The 21,255-nt window shown below is 50.4% G+C and overlaps 1 protein-coding gene across 1 annotated transcript in view; it reads left to right on the top strand.

Moving 5' to 3' along the window:
- Positions 1-21,255, top strand: part of LOC137306175 (NF-kappa-B inhibitor epsilon-like) — a 66,611-nt gene that overhangs the window by 15,315 nt on the left and 30,041 nt on the right. Inside the window, exon 3 of the mRNA XM_067975246.1 lies at positions 10,842-10,950. Coding sequence (XP_067831347.1) covers positions 10,842-10,950 — 109 coding nt within the window. The remainder of the gene's footprint in view (positions 1-10,841; positions 10,951-21,255) is intronic.

Raw genomic sequence — 21,255 nt, 5'->3', positions numbered from 1 at the left:
TAGAGAGGGGGAGAGAGAGTTAGAGGGGAGAGGGAGGGAGAGAGAATTAGAGGGGAGAAGGAGGGGAGAGAGAGGTAGAGGGGAGAGAGAGGGGAGGGAGAGTTAGAGGGGAGAGGAGGGGAGAGAGAGTTAGAGGGGAGAGAGAGGGGAGGGAGAGTTAGAGGGGAGAGGGAGGGGAGAGAGAGTTAGAGGGGAGAGAGAGGGGAGGGAGAGGGGTGAGAGATAGAGGGGATAGAGGGGGAAGAGAGAGTTAGAGGGGAGGTACAGGCGAGAGTGAGTTAGAGGGGAGAGAGAGGGAAGAGAGAATCAGAGAGGAGGTAGAGGGGAGAGAGAGTTAGAGGGGAGGTAGAGGGGAGAGAGAGTTAGAGGGGAGAGAGAGGGGAGAGAGAGTTAGAGGGGAGGTAGAGGGAGAGAGAGGTAGAGGGAAGAGAGAGTCAGAGAGGAGGTAGAGGGGAGAGAGAGGGGAGGGAGAGTTAGAGGGGAGAGGGAGGGGAGAGAGAGTTAGAGGGGAGAGAGAGGGGAGGGAGAGGGGTGAGAGATAGAGGGGAGAGAGAGGGAAGAGAGAGTTAGAGGGGAGGTACAGGCGAGAGTGAGTTAGAGGGGAGAGAGAGGGAAGAGAGAGTTAGAGGGGAGGTAGAGGGGAGAGAGAGTTAGAGGGGAGAGAGAGGGGAGAGAGAGTTAGAGGGGAGGTAGAGGGAGAGAGAGGTAGAGGGAAGAGAGAGTCAGAGAGGAGGTAGAGGGGAGAGAGAGTTAGAGAGGAGGTAGAGGGGAGAGAGAGTTAGAGGGGAGAGAGAGGGGAGAGAGAGTTAGAGGGGAGGTAGAGGGGAGAGAGAGTTAGAGGGGAGAGAGAGGGGAGAGAGAGTTAGAGGGGAGGTAGAGGGAGAGAGAGGTAGAGGGAAGAGAGAGTCAGAGAGGAGGTAGAGGGGAGAGAGAGTTAGAGAGGAGGTCGAGGGGAGAGAGAGTTAGAGGGGATAGAGAGAGTTAGAGGGGAGAGAGAGGGAAGAGAGAGTCAGAGGGGAGAGAGAGGGGAGAGAGTGTTAGAGGGGAGAGAGAGGGGAGAGAGAGTTAGAGGAGAGAGAGAGGGGTGTATAGTTAGAGGGGAGAGAGAGGGGAGAGAGAGTTAGAGGAGAGAGAGAGGGGAGTATAGTTTGAGTGGAGAGAGATAGGAGAAAGAGCTAGAGGGAAGGGAGAGGGGAGAGAGAGTTAGAGGGGAGAGAGAGGGGTGAGAAAGCTAGAGGGGAGAGAGAGGGGAGAGAGTGCTCGAGGGGAGAGAGAGGGGAGAGAGAGTTAGAGGGGAGAGAGAGAGGAGAGAGAGTTAGAGGGATGGAGAGTTAGAGGGGAGAGAGCAGGAGAGAGAGTTAGAGGGGAGAGAGAGTTCGAGGGGAGAGAGCGGGAGAGAGAGTTAGAGGGGAGAGAGAGTTCGAGGGGAGGTAGATGGGAGAAAGAGTTAGAGGGGAGAGAAAGTTAGAGGTGAGAGAGGGGAGAGTGAGTTAGAGGGGAGAGAGAGTTCGAGGGGAGGTAGACGGGAGAAAGAGTTAGAGGGGAGAGAAAGTTAGAGGTGAGAGAGGGGAGAGTGAGTTAGAGGGGAGAGAGAGTTCGAGGGGAGAGAGTGGGAGAGAGAGTTAGAGGGGAGGGAGAGAGTTAGAAGGGAGAGAGAGGGGAGAAAGTGTTAGAGGGGAGAGAGAGGGGAGAGTGATTTAGAGATGAGGTAGAGGGGAGAGAGAGTTCGAGGGGAGGTAGAGGGGAGAGAGAGTTTAAGGGGAGGTAGAGGGAGAGAGAGTTAGAGGGGAGGTAGAGGAAGAGAGAGTTAAAGGGGAGGTAGAGGGAGAGAGAGTTAGAGGAGAGAGAGGGGAGAGAGAGTTAGAGGGGAGGTTGAGGGAGAGAGAGTTAGAGGGGAGAGGTAGAGGGAGAGAGAGTTAGAGGGGAGGTTGAGGGAGAGAGAGTTAGAGGGGAGATAGAGGGAGACAGAGTTGAGGGGAGGTTGAGGGAGAGAGAGTTAGAGGGAGATAGAGAGAGACAGAGTTAGAGGGGAGGTTGAGGGAGAGAGAGTTAGAGGGGAGAGAGAGGGAGAGAGAGCTAGAGGAGAGAGAGAGGGGCGAGAGAGTTGGAGGGGAGGTTGAGGGAGAGAGAGTTAGAGGGGAGATAGAGGGAGACAGAGTTAGAGGGGAGTTTGAGGGAGAGAGAGTTAGAGGGGAGAGAGAGGGAGAGAGAGCTAGAGGAGAGAGAGAGGGGCGAGAGAGTTGGAGGGGAGGTTGAGGGAGAGAGAGTTAGAGGGGAGATAGAGGGAGACAGAGTTAGAGGGGAGGTTGAGGGAGAGAGAGTTAGAGGGGAGAGAGAGGGAGAGAGAGTTAGAGGAGAGAGAGAGGGGCGAGAGAGTTAGAGGGGAGGTTGAGGGAGAGAGAGTTAGAGGGGAGGTGGAGGAGAGAGAGTTAGAGGGGAGAGGGAGAGAGAGTTAGAGGGGAGGTTGAGGGAGAGAGTTCGAGGGGAGGTAGAGGGAGAGAGAGGGAGCGAGAGTTAAAGGGGAGGTAGAGGGAGAGAGAGTTAGAGGGGAGATAGAGGGAGAGAGAGTTAGAGGGGAGGTCGAGGGAGAGAGAGTTAGAGGGGAGGTCGAGGGAGAGAGAGTTAGAGGGGAGATAGAGGGAGACAGAGTTAGAGGGGAGGTTGAGGGAGAGAGAGTTAGAGGGGAGAGAGAGGGAGAGAGAGTTAGAGGAGAGAGAGAGGGGCGAGAGAGTTAGAGGGGAGGTTGAGGGAGAGAGAGTTAGAGGGGAGGTGGAGGGAGAGAGAGTTAGAGGGAGAGGGAGAGAGAGTTAGAGGGGAGGTTGAGGGAGAGAGTTCGAGGGGAGGTAGAGGGAGAGAGAGGGAGCGAGAGTTAAAGGGGAGGTAGAGGGAGAGAGAGTTAGAGGGGAGATAGAGGGAGAGAGAGTTAGAGGGGAGGTCGAGGGAGAGAGAGTTAGAGGGGAGGTCGAGGGAGAGAGAGTTAGAGGGGAGAGGTAGAGGGAGAGAGAGTTAGAGGGGAGGTTGAGGAGAGAGAGTTAGAGGGGAGAGGTAGAGGGAGAGAGAGTTAGAGGGGAGGTAGAGGGAGAGAGAGTTAGAGGGGAGGTCGAGGGAGAGAGAGTTAGAGGGGAGAGGTAGAGGGGAGAGAGAGTTAGAGGGGAGGTCGAGGGAGAGAGAGTTAGAGGGGAGAGGTAGAGGGAGAGAGAGTTAGAGGGAGGTCGAGGGAGAGAGAGTTAGAGGGGAGAGGTAGAGGGAGAGAGAGTTAGAGGGGAGGTCGAGCGAGAGAGAGTTAGAGGGGAGAGGTAGAGGGAGAGAGAGTTAGAGGGGAGGTTGAGGGAGAGAGAGTTCGAGGGGAGGTAGAGGGAGAGAGAGTTAGAGGGGAGGTGGAGGGAGAGAGAGTTAGCGGGGAGAGGTTGAGGGAGAGAGAGTTCGAGGGGAGGTAGAGGGAGAGAGAGTTAGAGGGGAGAGGTGGAGGGAGAGAGAGTTAGAGGAGAGGTCGAGGGAGAGAGAGTTCGAGGGGAGGTAGAGGGAGAGAGAGTTAGAGGGGAGGTGGAGGGAGAGATTTAGCGGGGAGAGGTAGAGGGAGAGAGAGTTCGAGGGGAGGTAGAGGGAGAGAGAGTTAGAGGGAGGTGGAGGGAGAGAGAGTTAGAGGGGAGGTGGAGGGAGAGAGAGTTAGAGGGGAGGTGGAGGGAGAGAGAGTTAGAGGGGAGGTGGAGGGAGAGAGAGTTAGCGGGAGATGTAGTTTTAAAACACACCATCTCGCCCTGCCTGTCTATCTGATTTCTCTCTCCCTCTGGTAAAAGATGAAGATTGAAACAAGACCCTGGGTTGAGGTAGCTTCAGGTGGGCGACTGCAGCCTTTCCCACTGTAACTGGCCAACATCTCATTGGGCTTTGTGATTTCTGAATTGTAAGGGAGGGTGCAGTGACGTGCAGTGTGCTGTCGATCGGGTGAAGGGGAGGGGTGAGGGGCTTTAACCATACTGTTCACCTTAAGCACAGTAACTGTTTTTTAAATTTGTTCATGGGATGTGGGCGTCGCTGGCGAGGCCAGCATTTATTGCCCATCCCTAATTGCCCCTTGAGAAGGTGGTGGTGAGCCGCCTTCTTGAACCGCTGCAGTCCGTGTGGTGAAGGTTCTCCCACAGTGCTGTTAGGAAGGGAGTTCCAGGATTTTGACCCAGCGACGATGAAGGAACGGCGATATATTTCCAAGTCGGGATGGTGTGTGACTTGGAGGGGAACGTGCAGGTGGTGTTGTTCCCATGTGCCTGCTGCCCTTGTCCTTCTAGGTGGGAGAGGTCGCGGGTTTGGGAGGTGCTGTCGAAGAAGCCTTGGCGAGTTGCTGCAGTGCATCCTGTGGATGGTACACACTGCAGCCACAGTGCGCCGGTGGTGAAGGGAGTGAATGTTTAGGGTGGTGGATGGGGTGCCAATCAAGCGGGCTGCTTTGTCCTGGATGGTGTCGAGCTTGTTGAGTGTTGTTGGAGCTGCACTCATCCAGGCAAGTGGAGAGTGTTCCATCACACTCCTGACTTGTGCCTTGTCGATGGTGGAAAGGCTTTGTGGAGTCAGGAGGTGAGTCACTCGCCGCAGAATACCCAGCCTCTGACCTGCTCTTGTAGCCATAATATTTATGTGGCTGGTCCAATTCAGTTTCTGGTCAATGGTGACCTCCAGGATGTTGATGGTGGGGGATTCGGCGATGGTAATGCCGTTGAATGTCAAAGGGAGGTGGTTAGACTCTCTCTAGTTGGAGATGGTCATTGCCTGGCACTTATCTGGCAAGTATGTTACTTGCCACTTATGAGCCCAAGCCTGGATGTTGTCCAGGTCTTGCTGCATGCAGGCTCGGACTGCTTCATTATTTGAGGGGTTGCGAATGGAACTGAACACTGTGCAATCATCAGCGAACATCCCCATTTCTGACCTTATGATGGAGGGAAGGTCATTGATGAAGCAGCTGAAGATGGTTGGGCCTAGGACACTGCCCTGAGGAACTCCTGCAGCAATGTCCTGGGGCTGAGATGATTGGCCTCCAACAACCACTACCATCTTCCTTTGTGCTAGGTATGACTCCAGCCACTGGAGAGTTTTCCCCCTGATTCCCATTGACTTCAATTTTACTAGGGCTCCTTGGTGCCACACTCGGTCAAATGCTGCCTTGATGTCAAGGGCAGTCACTCTCACCTCACCTCTGGAAATCAGCTCTTTAGTCCATGTTTGGACCAAGGCTGTAATGAGGTCTGGAGCCGAGTGGTCCTGGCGGAACCCAAACTGAGCATCGGTGAGCAGGTTATTGGTGAGTAAATGCCATAACTGGTACGATTAGAGAAAGACTCCCATTTATATCCCAAGTTTCATGACCTCAGGACGTGCCAAAGTGCTTTACACTCAATGAAGTACTTTTTCTTGAAGAGTAGTCACTTGTAAACACAGCAGCCAACTTACGCACAGCAAGATCCCACAAACAGCAGTGAGGTGAATGACCAGATTATGTTTTTTAGTGACGTTGGTTGAGGGATAAATATTGACCACAGGACACCGGGGAGAACTCCCCCTGCTCTCCTTCCAAATAGTGCCCCTGACATCTTTTAAATCCACCTGAGAGGGGCAGACGGGAACTCGATTTAAAGTCTCATCCCGAAAGATGGCGCCTCCGACAGTGCAGCGCTCCCCCGGTACTGGCACTGGGGACGTCAGCCCAGAATTTCAAGTCTCGTTGAATGGGGTTTGAACCCACGACTCAGAGGCGAGATTGCTCCCCACTGAGGCACAGTTGCGTGGCGGTTATGTTACTGGACCATTCTCCAAGAGTTCAAATCCCTCCCTGCCAGTTTGCGAATTTGGAATTCCGCTTTTAAATAACTGGTCTCAGCAAAAATGACCGTGAAGCTGTCGGATTGTCATTAAAAACCCAACTGGTTCACTAAATGTCCCTTTCGGGAAAGAAACCTGCCGTCCTTCCCACCGGTCTGGGCCTATATGTGAGCCTGGTCCTCACACCAACGCAGTTGGCTCTTAACTGCCCTCTGAAGTGGGCCTAACAAACCACTCGGTCGTATCAAACCCTACCACCATCTCAAGGGGCAACTAGAGATGGGCAACAGATGCCAGTCTTGCCCGCATCCCCAGAACCAATTTTTAGAACATGCATAAAATCTATCGACGAAAGCATGGCGGTTTGGGCAATTAGCGACAGGGGATTGACGATCTGGGGAAAGGCAGATCGGCTTCTTATGTAGATAAATGCAAAAGGAAAAGTCTTGCATTTCTATAGCGCCTTGCACGACCTCAGGTCGTCCCAAAGTGCTTTACAGCCAATTAAATACTTCTGAAGTGTAGTCACTGTTTTAATGTGAACGATAACCATGAGCAAGGTTGAACAAGGTTGAAAGATTTGGTTGTTGTTACTGAACGTTGACTGAAAGGTCCCACTCAACGTGAAGTCTATAAGCTACCGAGGAAGTCCCAAGGGCATTAAGATGGCAGCTTTTGGCCTCTTAATTGAGCGACTCAGGACACTGGGGAGAACACCCTTGCTCTTCTTCAAAAATAGCCCCCATTGGGATCGCTTACATCCACCTGTGAGGGCAGACAGAGCCTCGGTTTAAAGTCCCATCCGAAAGACGGCACCTCCAACAGTGCAGCACTCCCTCAGTACTGGCACCGGGAACGTCGGCCTGCGCTCAAGTCTCCGGGGTGGGGGCTCGGACTCACCTCCTGCTGACTCAGAGCCGAGTGTGTAACCCGGGCTGAGTCACGGCTAAGGGAAGGCCGGGAGAGGGGAGGACCAGGAGGGGATGGGAGATGAGAGAGAGAGAGAGGAAGAGGAAGAGGGTTTACAGGTATCCTGGTCTCGAGGAGCCTGGGAGGAAACCACAGTTTAAAAGGAAAGCAAGATAAAGAAGCAGCTCCCGATCGTCATGACTACGTCCGTCTGTCAGCGGTCGAGTCACAGATGTGGAAGGGAATGTGAAACTTTGGGGCCCTTTGATGCTATCAGGTTACTTTGGAGTAATCAATGAAGATTTGCATTTTGGTCGCTGGCTTTCAACGGTTGACTGCTTGACTCTGAGACAACAAAGGTCACAAGTTCACGGGTCCAGATTACTTCCCGAGTGGGCTCATTGCCTCCTACTGCCCCCCTCCTCCCCACTTACCGCCCACCAACTAATTGCATTTATATAGCGCCTTGAGCATAGCAAAACATCCCAAGGCGCGTCGCAGGAGCGTATATCAGACTGCATATGGCAGCCAGGAACATACATTAGGACAAAGAGGTAGGTTTTAAGGGGTGTCTTAAAGGAGGAGAATCATCCGACACAGAAGGAGGCCGTTCGGCCCATCGTGCCTGTGCCGGCTCTTTGAAAGAGCTATCCGATTAGTCCCACTACCCCCCTCCCCCCGGCTGTCGCCCCGCAAATTTTTCCTTTTCAAGTATTTATCCAATTCCCTTTTGAATGTTCCGATCGAATCTGCTTCCACCGCCCTTTCAGGCAGCGCATTCCAGATCGGAACAACTCGCTACGTTAAAAAAAAATGTTTCCCCATCTCCCCCTCTGGTTCTTTTGCCAATTATCTTAAATCTGTGTCCTCTGGTTACCGACCCTCCTGCCACTGGAAACAGATTCTCCTCGATCAAAACCCCTTCATTATGTTGAAGAGGAACGATGAGCCAAATGGCCTCCCTCATTGTTCTATGGTTCTATGTCGGTGTTACTAGTGTTAAATATACATGATAGAGAGTGGGTGGCAAGATGGCTCAGAGTTTGGTCCGATTTTACTGATGAAACCTTAAATCAAGACAGTGTGGTATCTATGCACATGGGGTCAAAGGGCCTGATATTTTTTTTTATTCGTTCTTGGGATGTGGGCGTCGCTGGCGAGGCCGGCATTTATTGTCCATTCCTAATTGCCCCTTGAGAAGGTGGTGTTGAGCCGCCTTCTTGAACCGCTGCAGTCCGTGTGGTGACGGTTCTCCCACAGTGCTGTTAGGAAGGGAGTTCCAGGATTTTGACCCAGCGATGACGAAGGAACGGCCGATATATTTCCAAGTCGGGATGGTGTGTGACTTGGAGGGGAACGTGCAGGTGGTGTTGTTCCCATGTGCCTGCTGCTCTTGTCCTTCTAGGTGGTAGAGGTCGCAGGTTTGGGAGGTGCTGTCGAAGAAGCCTTGGCGAGTTGCTGCAGTGCATCCTGTGGATGGTACACACTGCAGCCACGGTGCGCCAGTGGTGAAGGGAGTGAATGTTTAGGGTGGTGGATGGGGTGCCAATCAAGCGGGCTGCTTTGTCCTGGATGGTGTCGAGCTTCTTGAGTGGTGTTGGAGCTGCACTCATCCAGGCAAGTGGAGAGTATTCCATCACACTCCTGACTTGTGCCTTGTAGATGGTGGAAAGGCTTTATGGAGTCAGGAGGTGAGTCACTCGCCGCAGAATACCCAGCCTCTGACCTGCTCTTGTAGCCACAGTATTTATATGGCTGGTCCAGTTAAGTTTCTGGTCAATGGTGACCCCCAGGATGTTGATGGTGGGGGATTCGGCGATGGTAATGCCATTGAATGTCAAGGGGAGGTGGTTAGACTCTCTCTTGTTGGAGATGGTCATTGCCTGGCACTTATCTGGCGCGAATGTTACTTGCCACTTATCAGCCCAAGTCAGGATGTTGTCCAGGTCTTGCTGCTTGCTTCCTTACTCTGGACTAGAAGATGCTATGTCAAATGAAGACTTGCAAACTCCCACTGTGACAGATTTCAAATGCGGTGGAGGCCTGAATTTAGCACTCGTGCAACACGGTGGGGGGGGAGATGGGAGCCATGGTTGGCATTATCGAGTCACCCATGTGTGGGCACCAAACGAGGGCAGGATTGAAGTCACTGAGGAGGGCCTGGCATGAACACCGTTGCTCACTGGGACCGAGAGAGAAGCGGAGAGGCGTTCAGGGAGGGCCTCGGCAGCTGAAGGCACGGCCGCCAATGGTGGGTCACAGCGGTGACCTGTGACCTCAGGGAACCGGGTTCACGGCCAGAGGCCGCAATTGCTTGAACCTCTGGCCAACACCCATCTCCTCAGGCACCTCCTGGCCGAGCCTGGGGAAGGGTAGGGGGCAGTCGGGTGTGGGGGGCCTCAGTACAATCGGAGACAAAGTTGCCTGCTTGGCGGAGGGGCAGTCAACGGCCATAGCTGGGGACAGGGCCCATCTCGTCTCCGTGACCTCTGCACCCTGGCTTGCTGCTCGAGCGGTAAGAAGAACATTAACCAGTTCGAATGCCGACAGGAAGTGACATCTAGACGTGGACTTCCTTTACTGGGAGGCCCGAGTGATGAGAAAGAGAGAGAGAGAGAGAGAGAAATTCAGAGTAGAAGTTTCTCAAGTTCTGTGAATTTCTTTTTGCGCAATACTGGAAACTGGTCAATGTGACTTCAGATTCACATCAAGACTGAGCTGAGGTCTGTCGTTCCTTTGTGAAGAGATTCATTGTAAGGGCTTCTGAAAGTGAGGGAGGGCAGTTCAAAGGGCAGCAGCTGCTGTCTGAGTTGCCGCCCATCGTCGATTTGACGAGCCTCGGCGCCGAGTGTCGGCAAACTATTCGACTGCGGTGGCCCTCACCCAGTGTCCCACTCGCTGCCGCAGACTGTCACGCGATGTGGATCAGAAGCAGGAAACCAGGACGATTTCTGTCCCGCTCCCCTCCCGCAACCCACAACACCGCCAAGTCCAGCCCAGGCAGATCCTACTTGCGCCGCCTCCTGTTGCTGACCAGCTCAACACAAATCAAGGCCAGAGACCTGGGACTTTCCTGATCTGGTGGGCTTCCTACTGTCCCCAAGGCAATACAATTACCCAGTGGGCCATCGGAGTTCTCTTTCTGAAAAAAATTGGCTATGGGGCAAAAAAGGATTAAATGATGAGGACAGGTTACATGGACTGGGCTCGTAGTCCCTCGAATATAGAAGATTAAAGGGTGATCTAATCGAGGTGTTTAAGATGATTAAAGGATTCGATAGGGCAGATAGAGAGAAACTATTTCCTCTGGTGGGGGGAGTCCAGAACAAGGGGGAAAACCTTAAAATTAGAGCCAGGCCGTTCAGGGGTGATGTCAGGAAGCACTTCTTCACACAAAGGGGAGTGGGAATCTGGAACTCTCTCCCCCCAAAAAGGCTGTTGAGGCTGGGGGTCAATTGGAAATGTCAAAACTGAGATTGATCGATTTTAGTTGGGTAAGGGGATTAAGGGTTACAGAACCAAGGCGGGTAGATGGGAGTTAAGTTACTGATCAGCCATGATGTAATTGAATGGCGGAACAGGCTCGAGGGGCTGAATGGCCTCCTCCTTTTCCTATATAACAGGTTCGAGGGGCTGAATGGCCTCCTCCTCTTCCTATATAACAGGTTCGAGGGGCTGAATGGCCTCCTTCTGTTCCTATGTAACAGGTTCGAGGGGCTGAATGGCCTCCTCCTGTTGCTATATAACAGGTTCGAGGGGCTGAATGGCCTCCTCCTGTTCCTATGTAACAGGTTCGAGGGGCTGAATGGCCTCCTCCTGTTCCTATGTAACAGGTTCGAGGGGCTGAATGGCCTCCTCCTGTTCCTATGTAACAGGTTCGAGGGGCTGAATGGCCTCCTCCTGTTCCTATGTAACAGGTTCGAGGGGCTGAATGGCCTCCGCCTGCTCCTATATTCCTACAAGAGCTCAGAGCCACCCAACCCCAGATGCCCCTCTACCCAAGTGATGGGGCTGAGGGGGCCCAGAGACCATTAACATTACAGATGGGTGCTCGTGTCGGGGGAGTGAGAGGAGTGGACTGGACGTCTAACGCTGTGTTTGTCTCCTGTTGTGTTCAGCCCGCTGCACATCGCAGTGGTACAGGAAGATGTAGCGATGGTTCAGAAACTGATCCAGCTCCTGCTGCTCGGCAAAAAGGACCTGGATATTTACAACAACCTGCGACAGGTAGGAGCATGGGCCAGACCGAGACACGCGGAGAGACACAAAGAGAGACAGACGGGGAGAGAACAGAGGCATGCACAGACACACAGAGGCACAGACACACACAAACACAGACGGACACACAGTCACACACAGAAACAGACACAGGCAGACACAGACAAACTGAGATACAGACAGATACACACACCGACACATAGACAGACACAGAAACAGACAGACACAGACACAGAAATGGACACACACACAGATACAGACACACAGTAACAGACACAGACAAACACATAGATATACAGAAACAGACACACACGCATGGACACACAGAAACAGATAAACAGAAATGGACAGACACACAGAAACAGACACACACAGAAACAGACACAGACAGAAACAGACACAGACACACACAGAAACAGACACACACACACACACAGAAACAGACACAGACACACACAGAAACAGGCACAGACACACAGAAACAGACACACACAGAAACAGACACACACACATACAGAAACAGGCACAGACACACACAGAAACAGACACAGACACACACAGAAACAGACACACACACACACACAGAAACAGGCACAGACACACACAGAAACAGGCACAGACACACACAGAAACAGACACACACACACACACAGAAACAGGCACAGACACACACAGAAACAGGCACAGACACACACAGAAACAGGCACAGACACACACAGAAACAGGCACAGAGACACACAGAAACAGACACACACAGAAACAGGCACAGACACACACAGAAACAGGCACAGACACACACAGAAACAGGCACAGACACACACAGAAACAGACACAGACACACACAGAAACAGACACAGACACACACAGAAACAGACACACAGACACACACAGAAACAGGCACAGACACACACAGAAACAGACACAGACACACACAGAAACAGACACACAGACAGACACAGAAACAGACACAGACACACACAGAAACAGACACACAGACACACACAGAAACAGACACAGACACACACAGAAACAGACACACAGACACACACAGAAACAGACACAGACACACACAGAAACAGACCCACACACACACAGAAACAGACACACAGACAGACACAGACACACACAGAAACAGACACAGACACACACAGAAACAGGCACAGACACACACAGAAACAGACACAGACACACACAGAAACAGACACACACACACACACAGAAACAGACACAGACACACACAGAAACAGACCCACACACACACAGAAACAGACACAGACACACACAGAAACAGACACAGACACACACAGAAACAGGCACAGACACACACAGAAACAGACACAGACACACACAGAAACAGACACAGACACACACAGAAACAGACACACACACACACAGAAACAGACACAGACACACACAGAAACAGACACAGACACACACAGAAACAGACACACACAGAAACAGACACACACACACACACACACACACAGAAACAGGCACAGACACACACAGAAACAAACACACACACACACACACAGAAACAGGCACAGACACACAGAAACAGACACACACACACACAGAAACAGACACACAGACACACACAGAAACAGACACAGACACACACAGAAACAGACACACAGACACACACAGAAACAGACACACACACACACACAGAAACAGGCACAGACACATACAGAAACAGACACACACACACACAGAAACAGGCACAGACACACAGAAACAGACACACACACACACAGAAACAGGCACAGACACACACAGAAACAGACACACACACACACACAGAAACAGGCACAGACACACAGAAACAGACACAGACATACACACAGAAACAGACACAGACACACACACACACAGAAACAGACACAGACACACACAGAAACAGACACAGACAGAAACAGACACACACACACAGAAACAGACACAGACAGAAACAGACACACACACACAGAAACAGGCACAGACACACACAGAAACAGACACAGACACACACAGAAACAGACACAGACAGAAACAGACACACACACACAGAAACAGGCACAGACACACACAGAAACAGACACAGACACACACAGAAACAGACACAGACAGAAACAGACACACACACACAGAAACAGGCACAGACACACACAGAAACAGACACAGACACACACAGAAACAGACACAGACACACACAGAAACAGACACAGACACACACAGAAACAGACACAGACACACACAGAAACAGACACAGACACACACAGAAACAGACACAGACACACACACAGAAACAGACACAGACACACACAGAAACAGACACAGACACACACAGAAACAGACACACACACACAGAAACAGGCACAGACACACACAGAAACAGACACAGACACACACAGAAACAGACACACACACACAGAAACAGACACAGACACACACAGAAACAGACACAGACAGAAACAGACACACACACACAGAAACAGACACAGACAGAAACAGACACACACACACAGAAACAGACACAGACACACACAGAAACAGGCACAGACACACACAGAAACAGACACAGACACACACAGAAACAGACACACACAGAAACAGACACACACACACAGAAACAGGCACAGACACACACAGAAACAGACACACACAGAAACAGAAACAGACACACAGAAACAGACACAGACACACACAGAAACAGACACAGACACACACAGAAACAGACACACACACACAGAAACAGACACACACAGAAACAGACACAGACACACACAGAAACAGACACAGACACACACAGAAACAGACACAGACACACACAGAAACAGACACAGACACACACAGAAACAGACACAGACACACACAGAAACAGACACAGACACACACAGAAACAGACACACACACACACAGAAACAGACACAGACACACACAGAAACAGACACACACACACAGAAACAGACACACACAGAAACAGAAACAGACACACACAGAAACAGAAACAGACACACAGAAACAGACACAGACACACACAGAAACAGACACAGACACACACAGAAACAGACACAGACACACACAGAAACAGACACACACACACAGAAACAGACACACACAGAAACAGACACACAGAAACAGACACAGACACACACAGAAACAGAAACAGACACACACAGAAACAGACACACACAGAAACAGACACACAGAAACAGACACAGACACACACAGAAACAGACACAGACACACACAGAAACAGACACAGACACACACAGAAACAGACACACACACACAGAAACAGACACACACAGAAACAGACACACAGAAACAGACACAGACACACACAGAAACAGAAACAGACACACACAGAAACAGACACACACAGAAACAGACACACAGAAACAGACACAGACACACACAGAAACAGACACAGACACACACAGAAACAGACACACAGAAACAGACACAGACACACACAGAAACAGACACACAGAAACAGACACAGACACACACAGAAACAGGCACAGACACACACAGAAACAGGCACAGACACACAGAAACAGGCACAGACACACACAGAAACAGGCACAGACACACACAGAAACAGGCACAGACACACAGAAACAGACACAGACACACACAGAAACAGGCACAGACACACACAGAAACAGACACAGACAGAAACAGAAACAGACACACACAGAAACAGACACACACACACACACACTCACACTCACTCGCAAACACACACAGAGTGAAATAGACACAGACAGACAGACGGAGACACACAGACATGAACATACAGACACACACTCACATAAATACATACACACTAACACACTCACAGACACACATTTACACTCTTCACACACAAACTCACTCCTATACATATAGACAAACCCTCACACACACACACACATGCACTCTCACATACATTGATGTACTCACATATTGACGTGCTCACTCACACTGATGCACACACTCACTCGCACTGATGCACACTGATACACACTCACACACTGATCCTCAACTCACTCATACACTGACACTCATTCACTCATACACTGACACTGAAATTCACTCATACACTGACACTCGCTAACTAAAGCACACACTCACACACCAATACTCACACACATGCTCACACTGACACACTGATTCTCACATTCACACACATACACTGACACTCACTCACACTGACACTCACACTCACACACTGATGCACACACTCACACACATACTCACACTCACACTCACCCTCACACACTCACACTCACATTGATGCACACACTCACACACATACTCACCCTCACACACTCACACTCACACAAACACTGATGCACACACTCACACACATACTCACCCTCACACACTGACACTCACACTCACACACTGATGCACACACTCACACACATACTCACCCTCACACACTCACACTCACACACACACTGATGCACACACTCACACACATACTCACCCTCACACACTGACACTCACACTCACACACTGATGCACACACTCACACACATACTCACCCTCACACACTCACACTCACACACACACTGATGCACACACTCACACACATACTCACCCTCACACACTGACACTCACACTCACACACTGATGCACACACTCACACACATACTCACCCTCACACACTGACACTCACACTCACACTGATGCACACACTCACACACATACTCACCCTCACACACTGACACTCACACTGATGCACACACTCACACACATACTCACCCTCACACACTGACACTCACACTCACACACATACTCACTTTCACACACTCACACTCACACACTGATGCACACACTCACACACATACTGACTTTCACACACTCACACACTGATGCACACACTCACTCATTCACACACATACTCACTCTCACACACTCACACTCACACACTGATGCACACACTCATTCACACACATACTCACCCTCGCGCATTGACACTCACACTCACACACTGATGCACACACTCACTCACACTGATGTACACACTCACACACACATGCTCACACCCACACACTGACACTCACCACTCACCCACGCTGATGCACACACTCACTCACTGATACACATGCCCACTCACACACACATAATCACACTCACACACTCACTCACACACATACACTCACTCACACTGATGTACACACCCACTCACTGATGCACAAACCCACTCACACACACACATACTCACACTCACACATTGATGCACGCACTCACTCACACTGATACACACTCGCACACACACTCACACTCACACACGAACACTCACACTCGCTCACACGTATCTCTCCCACTCTGCAATTATTGAAAGCTCAGAGTTGGGCTCAGTAATAGGGAGATGTACAGTTACTTTATTCCCAGGATTTTGTATTCCCAATTATTTTCTGACTCACACAGTGAACCTGTGGGATGGTTGTGATCACTGTTGCCTGCCCATGTGCGACAGATTTACAAACAGTGGACGCAGCTCACAATGTCACAGTGCCCGAGGGGATAGTCCCAGAGTGTAATGGGAGGAGTCACTGATATTGGAAGATTTATTACTGCTGACACTAGGACTGAAGCCAAAAGTGTTTTGTTTCTAAAATCAGCTGAAATCAAGCTTCACTGCGTTCAATCCTACTCGAAAAGAATTCGATAGGGTAGATAGAGAGAAATTATTTCCTCTGGTGGGGGCAGTCCAGAACAAGAGGGGGCGTAACCTTAAAATTAGAGCCAGGCCGTTCAGGAGCGAAATCTCACACTAAGGGGAGTGGAAATCTGGAACGAAGTCCCCCAGAAAGGCTGTGGGTGCTGGGGGTCGATTGGGGCTTTCAAGACCGAGATCGATGGATTTTTGTTGGGTGAGGGTATCGAGGGATAGGGAGCAAAGGAGGGTAAATGGAGTTAAGATACAGATCAGCCGTGATCTAAATGAATGGCGGAACGGGCTCGAGGGGCTGCAAGGCCCTCCTCCTGTTCCTATGTTCCTAACTCATTATATCGAATGCACAGAAACAGGCCATTCGGCCCAACTGCTCTGTGCTGGTGTTTATGCTCCACTCGAGCCTCCTCCCTCCCTACTCCACCTCACCCTATCACCATATCCTTCTATTCCTTTCTCCCTCATGTGTTTATCCAGCTTCCCCTTAAATGCATCTACACTATTCCCCTCAACTACTCCTTGTGGGAGCGAGTTCCACATTCTCACCGCTCTCTGGGTAAAGAAGTTTCTCCTGAATTCCCGATTGGATTTATTAGTGACTATCTTATATTTATGGCCCCTCGTTCTGGTCTCTCCCACAAGTGGAAACATCTTCTCTATGTCTACCCCATCGAACCCCATCATAATCTTAAAGGCCTCCATCAGGTCACCCCTCAGTCTGCTCTTTTCTGGAGAAAAGAGCCCCAGCCTCCTCAATCTTTCCTGATGGTTATAACCTCTCAGTTCTGGTATCATGCTTTCTTGCACCTTCTCCAGTGCCTCTAGATCCTTTCTATAATGTGGAAACCAGAACTGTGCCCAGTGCTCCAAGTGCGGTCCAACCAAGGTTCGATACAAGTTTAACATAACTTCTCCGCTTTTCAATTCTATCCATTGGTACTTTCTCAGGATTTTCAAAGCTGCCAAATTCCCCCATGGCTCTCTCTCAGTCCTCCTTATCAGATCAGCCTTGTCCTTATTGAATGGCGGAGCAGGCTCGAAGGGGGCCCTACGGCCTGCTCCTGCTCCCGTTTCTTATGCTCTTATCTTCGGAAAACCCAGGAACTTTGAACACCCCAATAGTGGTGTCAACCTCTTCCCTGTTCATCTCCGCCCCCTTCCCTTTTCAACCTGCCCTTTTGCCCGGAGCGAGGTCATGATCTCAAACGAGTTAAAAGGAAACAAAGATCACTAAATTCAAACCTCCTCCCGGTTTTTTTTTTCTCTCTCTGACAAACCCCAGCCAGTTAATGGAAAACGAGCTGTGGAATTAAACCAGCCAGCCTTATCAGCGCTGCACCCTGAACAGGAATTCCAATTAACGGCCAAGAGACGGGTCACGCCGTTCTTGCTGAAGGAACAGGATGAAGGGGAGCTGAGTTTAAAATAACACAAAGGACACTTAAGTGTTTTTTTATTAATGAGGAAGCTTCAGTGAAAATCCAAGGCCCAAACTACATGCACAGACGAGGCTGAGATCAGTGAGAGGATAAAGAGGTCAGGACGTTATGGTTAACTAATGTTCAGCTTTGATTCGATTGGAGCTTCAGAGGAACAAAAGAGAGGATTTCAGAGAAGCATTGAGTATCAGTAAAATAGAGAGATAATATATAGACCACCAAAGCAAGGAAGTTATGCTAAACCTTTGATAAATCACCTGGTTAGGCCCCATTTGGAGCATTGTGTCCAATTCTGGCCACCGCACTTTAGGAAGGATGTCAAGGCCTTGGAGAGGGTGCAGAGGAGATTTACCAGAATGGTACCAGGGATGAGGGACTTCAGTTATGTGGAGAGACTGGAGAAGCTGGGATTGTTCTCCTTAGAGCAGAGAAGGTTAAGGGGAGATTTGATAGAGGTGTTCAAAATCATGAAGGGTTTTGATAGAGTAAATAAGGAGAAACTGTTTCCAGTGGCAGGAGGGTCGGTAACCAGAGGACACGGATTTAAGATAATGGGCAAAAGAACCAGAGAGATGAGGAAGCATTTTTTTTTAACGCAGCGAGTTGTTCTGATCTGGAATGCGCTGCCTCAAAGGGCGGGGGAAGCAGATTCAATAGTAACTTTCAAAAGGGAATTGGTTAAATAGTTGATAAGGAGAAATTTGCAGGGCTGTGGGGGAAAGGTCAGGAGGGAGTGGGCCTAATTGGATTGTTCTTTCAGAGAGGAGAGCCTGCAGAAATCAGGAGTCCTTCGCCACGGTTAATGCGTGAGGGCGAAACGTGACTGAGAAGGGAAAAGAGGCTGAGATGGCCCAAATCCTGTGGGGCTCCACCAGCCTCTCCATTCGTCACGGGCTCTCTTCCCCCCTACCCACGGCGCCCATGATGGCCTCCTCCAGAGGCGGGGGGGTGGGGGAGGGGGTGGGGGCAGGCCGTTTATGGATGCTGGGCCTCCTCCATGTTATTAGGCACCAGCCTGAACTGCGGGAAAGAAGGGCGTTTGTTGGTGTTGGCCTGGTGAGATGTTTGGAGGATGTCCATGTCAGGGTGGAACACTGTTGCTGGTGTGTGGATAGATGGCGGAGGCCATAAGACCATAAGAGATAGGAGCAGGAGTAGGCCATTCGGCCCCTCGAGCCTGCTCCGCCATTTAGTGAGATCACGGCTGATCTGATTTTTACCTCAACTCCCCTTTCCCGCCCTTTCCCCATATCCTTTGACTCCCTCGCTGATCAAAAATTGGTCTAACTCAGCCTTGAATGTATTCAATGACTCGGCCTCCACGGCTTTTTGGGGTAAAGGATTCCAAAGATTCACGACCCTCTGGGAGAAGAAATTCCTCCTCATTTCCGTCTTAAATGGGCGACCCCTTATTCTGAGACTATGCCCCCTAGTTTTAGATTCCCCCATGAGGGGTAACATCCTCTCAGCATCTACCCTATTGAGTCCCCTCAGAATCTTGTATGTTTCAATAAGATCTCCTCTCATTCTTCTAAACTCCAGTGAGTATAGACCCAACCTGTTCAATCTTTCCTCATAAGACAACCCTTCCATACCCGGAATCAACCGAGTGAACCTTCTCTGAACTGCCTCCAATGCACGGTGAGGGAAGTAAGATTGAGGAGAGTAGGAGGTTCAGAAGGAGGTGGAGCAAATTGTGCCACAGTGATTGGAGAAGAGTGGCAGGAAAGCAGGGGGAGGGCAGGGTGAGTAATGAGGCGACATGTAATGCAGGGCTAAGCAGAGAGTTATGAGCGACATCACTTCGGGAGTCTTACCTTCGTAACCCTTGTGAGGTCATTGAATTTTTTTCCTGTGTTGCAGGCAGTGGAGCAGTGCTACTTGGAGCAGTGCTACTGGCGCTGCCCTGCTCTGCCACCTCTGCCCACCTTTGCTCGATAACTCAGGCACGGGCACCAATGTATCACTCCCCGAGCCCACGAAAACAGGCTCGCGATCGGGTCACGCCAAGTCATTTCCCCTCCCCCCCCCATTTCCGGGCAATAACAAATTGAGGCCCTGGAATCTCTGCGAATTGAACCAGGATGTGGGAGAGCAAACTTAGGGGAAGTTGTAAATTTTAATGTTTCTTTTCCTTTTTTGTTAAAAAAAAGTGGACAACCTGTTAACAGTGTGATGTATAAAGTGACTGAAGATTAACCAGAATGCATAAAGAACAATCTAAAAAAATACAACATTTTCTGGCGCTGTCTGACCCTCACCCTTGGAAAACACAAGACCAGTTCAGTTACCTCACATTTGGATTCCCCTTAAGACTTGGATTTAATTAGATTCTCTTTCCTTGAATACAAAAGAAGGCACTTGCATTTATATAGCGCCTTTCATGACCTCAAGATGTCCCAAAGCTCTTTACAGCCAATGAAGTACTTTCTGAAGTGTGGTCACTGTTGTAATGTAGGAAACGCAGCAGCCAATTTGTGCACAGCAAGATCCCACAAACAGCAATGTGATAGTGAGCAGATCATCTGTTTTTAGTGACGTTGGTTGAGGGGTAAATATTGGCCCCAGGACAGAACTCCCCTCCTCTTCAAAATAGTGGCTGTGGAATCTTTAACATCCACCTGAGAGGGGCAGACGGGGCCCTCGGTTTAACGTCTCATGTGAAAGACGGCACCTCCGACAGTGCGGCACTCCCACAGTACTGGCACTGGGAGTGTCGGCCTGGATTATGGTGCTCAAGTCTCTGGAGTGGGGGCTTGAACCCATGACCCTCATGACTCAGAGGCGAGAGAGCGACCCACTGAGCCAAGCTGACGCCCCAAGTTGACCAAGTTGAGGAAGGTTGGTTATTCTGACTGATAGATCCGCATGTCAAATCTGCCCTGTATCTCATTGCCTTCTTTTACGAAGCTGCACAAACAGTATCAAGAATCCGAGAAGATGCAATCAGAATTCGCTTGTAAAGTGTAGCAAGTGCCAATTGTTATTTGTAACACCACTACGAGGTGAACAACACCGGGAACCTGGTCCCTCCGTACTGCTGGTGTTCAGTCATTACTCGGCTCAGTAACAGGGAGACAGTTTGGGCTTCCCCCAAGGACTGCCTCTTGTTTTTCTGCAGGGCGCAAGCTATTTCACAATGACTCACCACGTACTGCACGATTCAGTGTTAAGTCAAGTAAAGCTCCCCCTAAACGGTCCCAGCAAACACTCCCAGGGCAG

The sequence above is a fragment of the Heptranchias perlo genome, chromosome 42 (genome assembly GCF_035084215.1).
Source record: "Heptranchias perlo isolate sHepPer1 chromosome 42, sHepPer1.hap1, whole genome shotgun sequence".
In the NCBI taxonomy this organism is placed as follows: domain Eukaryota; kingdom Metazoa; phylum Chordata; class Chondrichthyes; order Hexanchiformes; family Hexanchidae; genus Heptranchias; species Heptranchias perlo.
Note: the sequence above shows the minus strand (reverse complement) of the source record. Positions and strands in the feature narration are given on the sequence as shown.